The sequence below is a fragment of the Dendrobium catenatum genome, unplaced genomic scaffold, assembly GCF_001605985.2.
Source record: "Dendrobium catenatum unplaced genomic scaffold, ASM160598v2 fragScaff_scaffold_1433, whole genome shotgun sequence".
Lineage (NCBI taxonomy): Eukaryota > Viridiplantae > Streptophyta > Magnoliopsida > Asparagales > Orchidaceae > Dendrobium > Dendrobium catenatum.
In genome coordinates, this window is record NW_021319895.1 from 79433 (window position 1) to 93458 (window position 14026).

The 14026-nt window shown below is 37.9% G+C and overlaps 2 protein-coding genes across 2 annotated transcripts; both read left to right on the top strand.

Moving 5' to 3' along the window:
* Positions 1-1024: 1024 nt before the first annotated feature.
* Positions 1025-3654, top strand: LOC110111546 (probable carboxylesterase 17). The gene is made up of 2 exons (XM_020843462.2): positions 1025-1654; positions 2989-3654. The coding sequence occupies exons 1-2, from the start codon at positions 1099-1101 to the stop codon at positions 3480-3482; spliced, it is 1050 nt and encodes a 349-aa protein (XP_020699121.1). The 5' UTR covers positions 1025-1098; the 3' UTR covers positions 3483-3654.
* A 7651-nt stretch (positions 3655-11305) lies between these two features.
* Positions 11306-12400, top strand: LOC110111551 (microsomal glutathione S-transferase 3). The gene is made up of 4 exons (XM_020843469.2): positions 11306-11530; positions 11611-11686; positions 11766-11938; positions 12052-12400. Exons 1-4 carry the CDS (start codon positions 11418-11420, stop codon positions 12134-12136), a joined length of 447 nt encoding a protein of 148 aa, XP_020699128.1. The 5' UTR covers positions 11306-11417; the 3' UTR covers positions 12137-12400.
* The last annotated feature ends 1626 nt before the right edge of the window (positions 12401-14026 follow it).

A 14026-nucleotide genomic window follows, 5' to 3' on the forward strand; every position in this document is an offset into this window, starting at 1 on the left:
TAAATGATTTAAATTAAAACTTAAATTAAAATAAATTTTTGTAATTCTTTATTTTGTTAAATTAAGTTAAATAATTTAATAATTTATTATTAAATTAAATTAACTAATTTTTTAATTCATTGTAAAATTAATTTTTTTAATTTAAATAAAGATTAACTAACTAATTAAATTAAACATATTTTGTTAAATTAAATTTACTAAAGTCTAAGTTTTAACTAATAAAAAAAAATACTTTATCAGTTATAGGCTAAATAAAATAAAGTCTAAGTTTTAATTGATTTTGTTTTCTGGGATAGATGGCAGATGGTGCGGATGCTAGGCGCGCGAAGGGGGCGCGGCTCGAACCCCGCCGAAGTCATTCAGCGCCGGCGGGCTCACTGCGCGGATGCTAAGAGGGCAGAATTGGGTGTAGCGGACGGGGGTTGGCAAGCGGATGGGGGTTGGCTTTGAATATTTTTTTAAACCCTAAATTTTATTTACTTTCCGACGGAAAATAAATCCGCCGTCAATATTTTTCCAGCGGAAAATCCGTCGGAGATGTGCCGGAAATGTTTTCGGCGTATTATTTTTTCGCCGGAAGGCCTTTTACGACGCGCGTCAAACCGGCGCAAATATTTCTGCCGGAAATCCGCCGGAAATGCTAATTTCCGACGGATTTTGTCCAATTTTCCGGCGAAAATGACGTTTTTCCTGTAGTGGATACATAAATATATATATATATATATTTAACTTTAGACAATGGTATTTTTTAAAGGTGAGCAAAATAGTTAAAATGTTTATTTTTCAAAAACAAATCATTTTCAAAATATGTTAAAATGTTTATTATTTTTATATATGATAATATTATTTGAGCTCTTCCTGCTTCCACCTCTAACTCAAGAATAGATGAAAATGATCTCAACAATTGACTCAAGCTCAATATTTTTAAATGAGCTCGAGCAATTAAGCCGAGCTCAAATCTATAAATTTTAAAATGGACTAATACTTAACTCTCCTCGACTCATTTACACCCTTATCTACTCAGTCTCGCTACAACTATAAAACGCCCAACCCTTAATTAAGATCCAAATAGCCCAACATTTTCACAATTCTCGCAATATGAGGAGACCGAAAACAGGCTCTCTTCTCCTCGGCAGCTCCACACTACTCGCCGTCATCCCAACCCCGCCCGACCACTCCTCCGCCGCAGTCATCGAAGAGATCCCCGGACTCATCAAACTCCACAGAAACGGCCACGTGGTGCGCCTCCCCGCTATGCCGGAAGTCCCATCTACTTACTCTCCGGAGCCCGGTGTGGTCTCTGGCGATGTGACCATTAATCCCTCCGCCGGGCTATGGGCGAGGATCTACGTGCCTCGATACCCGGGTCGGCATCCGCTCCCCGTGCTCCTTTATTTCCACGGCGGCGGTTTCTGCGTCGGCTCCCCGGCCTGGCGATGCTACCACAACTTCCTCTCCCGGCTTGCCGGCACTGCCGCTTGCGTCGTTGTGTCCGCTAGCTACCGCCTTGCCCCTGAGCACCGCCTCCCCGCTGCATATGAGGATGGTGTCGCTGCGCTTGCTTGGCTCCGGCAGCAGGCGGGCCGGGCCGGGGCGGATCCGGGCGGGTGGGGATGGCGGGCTAGATGCGATTTTGGGAGGGTGTTTGTGGCAGGTACGCTGCCCAGAACCTTGCTGTTGTGAATTATGTATTTACCGGAGGAAATATTTTGATTCCCATTTTATAGCCAAAAAAATATATGGTATTATTAGACAAAAAATATATATTCAATTTTAATATCCTTTTTAAATGGATAAAAACTCTAAAATTACATTTTGGGGGAAATTAATAATCTAAAGTTATTAAAAACATAAATTTTGAATTTAAAATTTTTGTAAATCTATGTAAAAAATCACGCCAAATAAATCTAAATGAGGATAAATTTGGCTCCCGATATTTTTAATTTAGTTTTTATCAGGATAAATTTAAATAATAAATAACATTTTTATTAGAGCAATTTTAAAATAAATTAATAAATTTATAATTCATTCAGAGAAAATAAATTTATAAATCAACGGGCATCTTCTGATCCAATTTTTCCCCTCACTTTCATATTAAAAAAAAATTCAAATGACTGAAAATTTTGATTAAGTTTGGGACCCACCGAATAAAATATTTTATGAAATTAATTAATTAGCTTTGATTGTATTAATATTATATTTTGTATATGTTGATAATAAACCAGTTGATTCCACAAAAGAAAATCAGCTTTCAAACTAAGTTCAGATAACCAAGTTTCTTTGATGCGTATTAATTCATAAGAAGTATTAGCTATCAACCAAAAGGTCTTAGATTCGAAACTTATATATATGTTGCGTGACAGTGTAAGTTTTCCTTCATTGGCCAATATGTCCAAAAAAAACTTAATTTCATACTTGTTGGCGATAACCACCTTATTTTTTTAATATTTAGATCAATAAAGACAAATTCATACACACTTCACATAATTACATAATATTTAGGCCAAAAAAAAGTAAGGCTTAACCCAAAATCTCTTCATTAGTAGAAGCTCCCAACCAACAGTTAAAAATAATTACGATTGAATTATTACATGCGGAGACCGGACACATAGAACCGTCCGATTTGTCTCTATAAACAGTAAAAGCGCAGCAAACTGTAATTTTTATTGTTCATCTTTGTGTCTAGTCTCTGAAAAATTATTAGGTGCAGAGTGTGTACCGTCTGCACAAGTACTGGGTACCTAGCGGTACCGATTAAGGATACCAATAGGTACCCAATACTTGTGCGGACGGTTCTTTCCGTCCGCACTCCGCACCTAATAATCTCTCCTAGTCTCTGCACGTAATAATCTCTCAAAATTATGAGGGGATAGTCATCACTTAACAAAGCCAATCAAAAAACAGAATCTGATTCAACACCTATCATTGTGTTAAATTCTACTTGCAGCCAAACAGCTCCTTATATTCATCCGTTCTCTGTCTTTGCAGGGGATAGCGCGGGGGCCGCCATAGCCTACAGCGCCACCGCACCCAACATAAATCCACCAGCGCGCGTGCGCGGGCTGATTCTGATTCAGCCATTCTTCAGCGGAGAGGCGCGAACTTCCTCGGAGCGGAATTTGGCGCAGTCGGCGAAGTCTGCGCTGACCCTTGCGGCGGCTGATTGCTACTGGAGGCTTTCCCTGCCGGCCGGAACCAACCGCGATAGCATATGGTGTAATCCGATCTGTGATGAGGGGTTGAAGAAGATGGAGAATCGGAAGATGCCACCAGTGCTCCTCTGCGTGGCGGAGATGGATATACTCAGGGACCGGAACTTGGAGTTTTGCAGGGCTTTGAGCAGGGCCGGGAAGAGAGTGGAGCTTCAGATGTATGGAGGTGTTGGCCATGCTTTTCAGGTTCTGCAAAATTATAGCTTGTCTGAGGTCAGGACTACTGAGCTAATTTCAGATGTCAAAGACTTTATGAGTAGTAACAGATGAAGTTAATGTACTGGTTTGGAGCTAGCATTGTTTTTGTTTATTTTGATTTGGGGATTCTGTCGAAACTTTTATATGAAGTGTTCAGTATATGTAGCAAGGATTGTAATAGGCAGCTCCTTTTGATATGTTGGTTGAAAAATTTTCTTATTAATTAAGAGGTTTTGGATTTAAATATTGAGTTTTTTAAAGCACAAACAAGAAAGTATATTTCTTGCCACTTGTAAAGGCTAAAGCTAATATGAACCCATGGCTTTGTCTATAAATACAAAGATTGTACATCTCTTTTATTCATTAAGTTTCAATAAAATAATTTCATTCTTGTTCTTGCTCTGCGGCTCTTCCCCTGCAAGCCTTACAGCCTATGCAGTTTATCATGGTATCAGAGCAAAGGTAAGAAATCTTAATTTTTTTTTCTTGTCTCTCCTGGCCTTCTTCCTCCGGCGGTCTACCACTGCTCCCTCCCTCTGCTCTTCGAGTTCTCTTAGTTCTTTCCTCCTCATCAATGGAAGGCTCTGCAACCTCTCAACCCACCACAGAATTCAACCCACAATATCTCACCCCCATTATACCACCTCAACTCAAATTCCTTATAAGCAATATCAAGAAACCTTGTCCCAACTCTCCTTACCTCAGATAACTACCCAATCTGGCGGTCTCAATTTGAGAAAATCTTCAATGCAAATAGCTTCAAAAGTTTTCTTGATGGTTCAACACCCTGTCCACCGAAATCTTCCATTTCATATGGCACAACCGCCTCTTCACTGCAAGAATCCTGGACCTTAATAGATCAACACCTCTCTGCTACACTTTTCTCAACCATTACTCCGTCCATACTCACATATGTCCTATCTGCATCTTACTGCCACGAAATCTGGACGACACTAACCCACCGTCTTCAATCTACCACCCGCTCACATATTATCCAGTTAAAAAACGAGCTTCATCACCTGTCCAAAGGTGACAAACTCATGTCTCAATATCTTCTTAATGTTAAAGCAAAAGTTGACGCTATCACGATAGCTGGTAGCACGATCGACTCCGAAGATGTTATACTTTATACGCTGAACGGACTTCCCTCTTCCTACCAATCATTCAAGATTGCCATTTGTAGAAATCTTCAGCCATTAAATCTTGAAGAATTCTACAGCCTTCTCGGTAGCGAAGAGCAAAACATTTTACAGGATGCTACCAAAGATCTTCATTCTTTAAGCCTAACAGATAACACTCTAGCTCTCACAACCTCACGAGAAACAGGACGAGGCCGGTTCTACACTAATAGCGGCCGACGACCATAGCAGCAATCCGATCACAAAGACAGATCAACAAACCGCAATGTCACCTATCAAATATGCAACAAACATGGTCACTCGACCATTCTCTGCTGTTATCACATAGATCCAGCATATACCGGAGCCACACAAACGCCAGCCCTTTTCAGTCCATCGGAGACTCCACGCTAGAACGAATGGTTTCTGGATAGCGGCGCCTCAGTTCACCTCACAATTGACGCAACTCAACTCAACAACTCTGAACCATACACAAGCTCCTCACAAGTCATTCTTGGTAATGGGTGACAGCTCCCCATACAAAATACATGTAGTGGCATACTTCCTACTCCATTAGGTACACTCTATCTTCACAAGCTTCACCATGTACCAAATCTTGCATTCAATTTAATTTTGGTTCACAAATTAGCTCTTGACAATAACTGTGTTATTTCTTTTTCTCCTTACGATTACCAAATAAAGGATTTGACGACGAATCGCCTTTTTCTTCAAGGCCCATGCCATAATGGCCTCTACAGCATTCCTCACACAACATTGACTTCTAAGCTTGCACTTCTCTCGGTTCAAGCCATCCCAAATCTATGGCACCATCGCCTTGGCCACCCCGCCTTCTCCACCGTTCACGGTTTAGCTCGATCTCACTCCAGCATATGTGGGGATTCTTTACATAATTTTTATAATACATGCAAAGTTGCCAAGAGCAAACGTCTTTCTTTCCTACCATCTACTTCTACTGACTCTACACCGTTCGAACTTGTACATTCTGATGTATGGGGTCCTTCCCCGCACACATCTATGCAAGGATATCGTTACTTTGTGACTTTTATCGACAATTTTACTAAATACAGCTGGTTTTATCCGTTAATTCAAAAATCTGATGTAACAAAATCCTTTATTAATTTTCACAAGTTTATCAACTGCCAATTTCATCTCAACATTCGCACAATTAGGACTGATGGTGGAGGCCAATACCTCAATAATACGTTTAAATCTTATTGCATTCACTAGGGAATTTGCCACCAATATACCTGTCCTTACACACCTACTCAAAATGAAGTCGCTAAACGGAAAAAATAGACACATTCTTGAAACAGTTCGAAGCCTTCTCTTTCATTCACGTGCTCCGTATTCACTATGGGTTAAAACACTTAATATTGTCATTTACTTAATCAATCGTCTTCTCACTGCCACACTAAGCAATAGCACACCTTACAACTATCTCTATAACAAACAGCCAACTTATACTCATCTTCGCATATTTGGGTGTCTGTGTTACCCATGGCTCAAACCATACTCTCAATCTTAATTATCACCATTATCCAGCCCTTGTGTCTTTATCGGCTACGCTCAAGAACAAAAAGGATACTGCTGCCTCGATTTCTCTACGAATCGGATATACAAGTCTCGCCATGTCGTGTTCAACGAGCGTATCTTTCCTATGCACAGTCTCCAGGCACTTCCTCTACATATAACACACAGGAATTCTCACAGCACCTACCTCCCTTACTTCTTGTTCCCACATCCACTAACTCTACTTCCCCACATCCACACAGCATTCAGCAACCCAAAAATCTGCATGTCTCAAAAACTCCATCAGCTCCGGCTTCAACCAGTTCCACAAAACTCCCTCAAACTCCCTTGGTCACAGCTACTAATCCACACACACAACCTCAACATCACATGGTGACCAGACTTAGAACAGGAAATTTAAAGCCTAAACAAATCTTCGACCTCACACACCAAACTCGAACACCTGATCCTACCACTTATGCACAGACATCCAAATTTGAACATTGGAGAACGATAATGTCTCAAGAATTTCAAGCCTTACAATCTCAGGGCACTTGGGAGCTCGTCCCCTCATCCTTGAAATTGCTCTGATACCAATTGAAATTGCTCTGATACCAATTGAAATTACTAGATGCGCCAAGAGGGAAAAAACACACCAAGAATTTTATAGTGGTTCGGTCAAAATATGACCTACATCCACTCCCCGGAGTCCTCCACTCCGGAATTTTCACTATCAAAATAGTTCTCCTTTTGCCCCCCTCGGCAAGGCGGAGAAGCCTTTACAAACCTCCCTTTCACCAACCCGGCGTGGCGGAGTGCCAAACTCTGTTTTCGCCCTCCTGGCGACGGTAGAGAACCTTCTCGTTTTTCTCCCTCCTGGAGAAGGCAGAGAACCTCGAGGTAACGGATGTAGACGAGCCTTTTCCTTAGAGATCCTCCCTCAAATCCTTCTAGGGCCACAGGAGGAGCAAGATGCAGCAAGCTTGGAGCAACCGTGTGATCTCCCTCACACCTCTTCTCCCTCACAACGCTCACCTCCTCCTTCCTCTCTCAACCCTCAAGAATTTCTCTAGAGCTCTCTCCCTTGGAATCCCTCTCTAACCACGTTCACCTCCTCTGTGATTCTTACTGAAAAAAAGACTTGATTGACATCTAAAACGGGCTCCAAAAACCTCTGATTTCAAAAGTAGCCGTTACTGTTCGTACAGTACGATTATACATCGTATAGTACGATCTTCATAAATAGATGTCGTCCTGGTACGAAGATGTACGAACAGTTCAAAAACAATTCGTACTGTACGATATAATATCGTACGGTACGATCCAACAAAATACTATTCGTACAGGACGATGGTCTGGACGATCAGATGTCGTCTCTGTTCATCGTATGGTACGATTACTATCGTACAGTACGATGTGACAAAAACAAAGAGATCGTCCAGGACGATATCCGGGACGATCATACTTCGTCTCTGTTCATCGTATGGTACGATCCAGTTCGTACCGTACGATGTTTAAAATTTAATTAGGCCTGGATTACATGCACTAATCACAGGTTAATTTAAGTAAGTATTTAAAATAGATCGTACCGTACGAACATGTTCGTACAGTACGAACGGCGCAAAATCACTTACTTAAACTAAACTACGGCTAGAGTTTTGGATCTGAACATATCGTACAGTACGAAGTTTTTCGTACAGTACGATCTATTCACAAAATCTTCCACATAGCTTGGATCGTACGGTACGAATTAACATCGTACAGTACGATCTCCAGAGAAGAATTTTTATTACATTTTGCAGTTAAAAAACAACTCTCCCCCTGTGTGTGTGCATGGTTGCTCTTACTCTTATGCATTTTGTGGCCAGACTCAATAAAATAAAATAAAATAAATAGAAAAATACAATGTTTGACTCATACTCCTAATCTACCCTTTCTTGAGTCTTCCTTTCGTCCTGAGTCACTTGTGATCTTCCTAAAATGTTAGTACTCAAGGACAATAGCAAATAAAATAGTATTCAATGAAAAATTGTTCCAAAGCACTCATTATTTGGCATCATCAAAATCTCAAACTCGGGGTCATGGGTTGCAACAATCCTCGTCTTCAAAACCACTTGGCTGCAAGTGGACATACCGCACCAAATATAACTCCAATGGGACCATTGCCGGACAAAGCACGTCTTGTAGCATTAGGATATAATCAAGAGTTCTGCCTCAATTACACTGAAATGTTTAGCCCTGTAGCAAAAATTTCAACTCTACGTGTTCTTTTACTTCTTGCACTCAATCAAAATTGGAATATTTGCCAATTAGATGTTTCGAATGCTTTTTTACATGACAAGCTTAATGACATTGTTTACATGAAGCAACCTCCCAGTTACTCAGATACGAACTATCCCAACCACATATGCAAACTCAATAAGGCACTCTACGGACTCAAACAGGCTCCCCGACAGTGGTTTGAAATCTCATAGGTTTTTTACACGAACAGGGCTTCACCACTAGTAATTCGAATCCCTCACTCCTGATTTATTGCAAAAACGGTCATAATATATATTTTTTAGTCTATGTAGATGACATTATTCCGACAGACAATAACTAGGAATCCATTGACATGCTGCTTCACGCTCTCCACAAACTGTTTCCATATGCGCAATCTTTGCAGTCTAATGCAATTTCTGGGCATCTCTGCTGATCGGATCGAGACAGGCCTTCATCTCCACCAAGCCCAGTATGTCGAAACAATTCTTCAACGGGCTGGCATGCTCAACAGCAAGCCGGTATCAACACCAACCCAACTCAAGCACAGCACGCCCGCTGTGCTTGAGTTTCTCTAATCATATCTAAAAATTAATCATATATATTATGATTAATGAACTTAAAAAGCATTCAGTTTCTCTAAAATAATAATAATAATTGTAATTACAGTGCATAAATTAGTTTATTTGAAAATATGTTGCATTTTACTACAAGGCGATGTAAACAATTTATGTCTTCATTTTTGCTATCAGGAGCAGATTAAGAGAGAAGATTACACCAAAAGCTTTGGCTCAAATTAATAATTTTTTAGGATTGAGATCAATGATTTAAATATCATTAAAGATTTTTCTTATTTACTAAACATTCATTAGTTTCATGGGATATGTAATTACATTTGTGCCCTTAGCCCTCCTTTATCTATGATTTATCCCATGCCTAAAAATTCATTTATTAATGATTTTATGCCTTTTTTAATTAATATATTATTTTGAAACAATTTTATCTTTAAGAAAAGGAGAGGGAGAAACTGAGAAAATCAAAAATAATTTTTTTTTTATTTATGTCATTTTTTTTTATCTTCTGAGTATTATTTCATATCCATCCTCACGAAAAATATATTGACAATATATAACTAATTACAAAGCATTGATACATCTCTAAAACTGATGGGTGGGCTATGATTCCATAAAGTTACTGGGCCATTCAGGGTTAATATTGTTGGGTCTTCCGTAAGCCCATTAATTTACTTTATGTTTAAAAGGCCCATTATGCATCTCATGTTCATAAACACAAAAGCTAAGGTACGTAGAACATAACATGAAATACACTGACCAGCATCTCACACTTGATCACTAATGATATTAAAATTGATTAATCTTAAGATTTATGATTTATTTGGGGCTTTTTTTACTGTTTATAAAAATATTTTTTTTAATACAAAAAATTTTATGATTAAAAATTTACTGTAAAAAATAATAAGAAAGTTGCCCTTATTTAATCTATATCTTTGAGTCCTTTGTGTCAATTATTAAAGCATAAATTTTTTAGGCTATTTAATAATTTCTAAACATGCTATAATCTAGTCATTCTTTGTATTATTAGATTCATCTCAACGAAATATATAATCTAAATTATAATTTATTGAAAACAAAGTTTGCATCATATTTTGTTCAATAATCAAATTTTATGCACAAATATTAAAATTTTAAAATGCTTCTAAAATTTACGCCAATATTATTATGCGCAAATACTAAAATATTAAAATGTTTTGTGCACAAATATTAAAATGCTTTAAGATCTAAAATTTACGCCAATGTTATTATGGGATAAAATAATTTTTTTGCATCATATCAAAAGAGGAAAAAAATTTAAATACATGATTAAGATAGATTTTAAAGTGTTATTGTCTATTTTAAAATAGACGTAATATATAAATAATTTATAATGCACTCCCTAATACTCTTTTTTAATTAAAATTCTTATTATGTTTGTGAAAATATATAATAAATTTAAATATATTTTTATTTTTTTAGAATAAATAAAATTGTGGCGTTGGCTTATTTTTGCCCAAGAAATTGTATATGGGCTGGAGTCATCAACTTGGATAAAGCCCAGAAAAGACAAAGTAAGGCCCGTCACTGATGAGGTCATGGCCGCACCTTCTTGATGGGCAAGGAAACTATGAGATTAGAAGCTTCTGGAGAATCGTCGAGCCTCCATCGCAAGGAAAGGAGAAAGTCTAATCAAGCTTTAAAAAACAAAATCTTTTTTTTAGTCAAAATAAATTTATGTTAAATCCATACTAAATATATAATATTAATTAAAATACTAAGTATTATATCAGATAATTAATTTTTTAAATATATATTATATTACATATTTAATGATACAATAAGCTTATAATATATAATTATATCATTAATTATTTAATATTATTTCCACAAATTTATTACATAATATTTAAAATCAAATTTAAATGTTCTTTGACCAAGTTTCCAACCTGAGCCAATGTAATTTAAATATCATGGATTAAAATAATAAATAAATTTGAGTATCCTGATATAAACAAAATACATAAAATTATATGAAAAATGTTCAAAATTAAAAGAAATTTAAGTATAATTGAAATGCAACATCATAACATAAAATTTAAATATCTTTTAAATTTAAACATTTATCATAAAGTTTAAAATATCTCATTTTAGAATATATAATTCTGATATAATTTTTATTCCACTTAAAATTTATGATAGAATAATCTTATTCAAATTTAATTAAAATTAACTATATAATTTTCAAATTTAATTTAAAATTAATGGAATATATGACTAATAATTAAATTTATATTACATTATTATTTTAAAATTTCTATAATTAAATAAATAAAAATTCTTATCTGCCAAATTTAAACCTGCCGAAAAAAGGAAAAGCTAAACATTTATAATTTATATAATCTTCGTAGTTTGACACTTCCCTATAAATGGACAACCAAGACGGCAAAAGTGCAAAGAAGCAAAGATAAGCGGAAAACCAAGTCTTATTACAAGCTAGGTATCCATTCTCAGCTTCCTCAGCGAGAGAGAGAGAGAGAGAGAGAGGCATGGCGGTGGCGATGGAGATCCCAAGAGAGTATGGCTACGTTGTACTAGTGCTCGTTCTCTACGCCTTCCTGAATCTGTGGATGGGCTTTCAAGTGGGAAAAGCTCGGAAGAAGTAATTTATTTTTTAATGTCGTTTCCTTTTACTACTGTTAATTTCCTCGTAATCTCAATCTACAAAATCCCCAAAATCAGGTACAAAGTGCCTTACCCTGCGCTCTATGCGTTGGAATCCGAGAACAAGGATGCCAAGCTCTTCAACTGTGTACAGGTACGTATCTACTCGGCTATTTCTTTACCTGTCTTCTAAAGATGCGAATTTGACGCGGATTTCGGATTCTGATCGGCAGAGAGGACACCAGAACTCGATTGAATACATGCCGGTGTTCTTCGTGACGCTCCTGCTCGGCGGGATCCAGCACTCGCTCGTTGCCTCCGTGCTCGGTCTCTTCTACACCGTCGCTCGTTTCTTATACTTCAAGGGCTACGCTTCCGGAGTTCCTGAGAATCGGCTCAAGTTTGGGTATTTCTTTTTCCCTGCCATACAACCTTCATTTACTCGTCTTCTTTCGGCCTCCAGATCAAAGTTGGATTCTTTCATTCTTTTTCTAATGATTTATGTTTCGTTTCTGGCAGAGGTTTGAACTTTCTGGCGCTTCTTGGGCTCATCTTTTGCACCGCATCGTTTGGTATCAACCTGCTTCTTCGCGGCGTCCTCTAGGTGTTCGACGTTATTCCCCAATACTTTCTTATTTTATAATGTAGCTTCAAATAGTTAATTGGTGGTTTGCTTTTAGTAGTTTCTGTTTGAATTACACTCAATTTGTCATTTCATCGAGTTGGATTAGGTCTTTGAATAAGCCAAGCTGTGTTTGGATGAGGGATAAGTAAAATGAGAATCCATATTGTTCTCTGTTTACATATGATATGAGTTATCAGTTTCTAATCCTCTTTTATTTATTTTAACCGCTTAATCTCTGAAGCATTGATCGTTTGTTAATCATGCATTGTGTGGATTGGTTTACGCATATGTAATCTTCTCTTCTGTGATGCAATGAAGTTTATATGTTAATCTTTTATTATTAGCTCACTAACGTTAATCCGCCTTCGAGCAAGTGAACTCTGTCGTTTTGATTTTCCCGCCCTACCTTCGATTCGTCCTCCCACTTGCTCAAGCTGAAGTTTCGTTTTCCCGCCCGATCACCTCCGCGAGCTGGTCGACAAGCTGACGAGTCGAGCGGAGGTTTGTTCGAGCTCGAGCTCAATAAGTTCGAGCCCGTTACCGAGTTGAGTCTGACGATTCGACTTAACTCAGTTGCACCCCTAGTTTTAATATGGTGATGACGTGCTAGAAACAGATTATTTTATATAGGATTTTTTTAGTTATGAAGCGCTGCACGTCTGCCACTTGTGATTACAGCTGCACCAGCTTTGTAAGACTTTTGAATAGTGCAACATTTATTAACATATCTATTATTTAATAAAAATAAATAATATGTTAAAAACTCATGTAAAGAACTTAATTTGAATAACTATTCTTGATACGTCATCACAAAATAATCTTGATTGGGCACGAATCTCGAGGCAAAATCAATTCGGAAACTTCAAAAATTAATTCCGGGAGCATATGAACTCCGATTTCAGCGATATTACAGTCAAACCGAGCATCTCGGAAATACGAACCCAACGACACCAAGATCAATCCAATCCGAGCCCAAATGAGTCCGAATCATGGGTTCAAAGCGTTGTTGGAAGATTCAAACCGCAATTTGAGTTACCAAACGGTCTCTGATTTTGACGAGCTTATACTCGAATCGAACAGCTCGACGAGACGAATCCAACGAGCCCAAGATCATCGAATTCCGACATCATTAAAGCCTTCAAATGTCCAACGAACGGTGCATGATCAAAGGATTCGATATCGGCCGTCCATTCAAACCACTCCCTGTTTGCCCTTGATCTCACGTCTATTTACGGGCTATGCCACTCCAAAAAAACTATAAATAGAGCTCTTATTCTACACCAAAGGGACTCAAGTGAAGAGAGAGAAGAAGAAAAGGAGAAAGGGGAGAAAGGGGAATAGGAGATTCCTCACCTCCTCGACCACCGCCGGAGCTCTTCCTGCCGCCTGAAGACGCCGGAACTCTGCCGGATTTTCAGAAAACACAGGGAATTCGCAGGATCTTGTGAATTTCGTGGAAGAGACAAGTTGTATTTGGATTATCCCGACTTGTGGGAAGAATATATTGATGCTGAGCATTTTAGCTTAAAATGTTCCTTAGTTTATTTTATTTAGTTTGTTACATGTTTTCAAAAATCTTCTAGGATTCTCTAGGTTTATAGAATGTGTAAGACGAATGACACACAATTGATGAATAGAATTCTCCCTTTAAGCCTTTGAGCTTTGGTCTATCCTCTGATATTGGAAAATTTTCAAGCATCATCTTCTTCCAACGATCCAACGATGATCTTCCCACATCAATTTGTATCAAAGCCCGGAGCTTTCGAAGAACAATGAACTACATAAAGTGGGCTGTCGATGACGATCGAAGCCGAAGAGAAAGGGCGGTCGATGAAGATCGATGCCGAATAAATTGGGCGGTGAACGAAG

Bases quoted from the DNA above. Each gene is read 5' to 3' on its own strand.
- LOC110111546 (XM_020843462.2), top strand. From the start codon at position 1,099: ATGAGGAGACCGAAAACAGGCTCTCTTCTCCTCGGCAGCTCCACACTA. The intron at 1,655-2,988 runs GTACGCTGCCCA...CTGTCTTTGCAG, and splicing joins TGGGAGGGTGTTTGTGGCAG to GGGATAGCGCGGGGGCCGCC.
- LOC110111551 (XM_020843469.2), top strand. From the start codon at position 11,418: ATGGCGGTGGCGATGGAGATCCCAAGAGAGTATGGCTACGTTGTACTA. The intron at 11,687-11,765 runs GTACGTATCTAC...TCTGATCGGCAG, and splicing joins AGCTCTTCAACTGTGTACAG to AGAGGACACCAGAACTCGAT. The intron at 11,939-12,051 runs GTATTTCTTTTT...CGTTTCTGGCAG, and splicing joins GAGAATCGGCTCAAGTTTGG to AGGTTTGAACTTTCTGGCGC.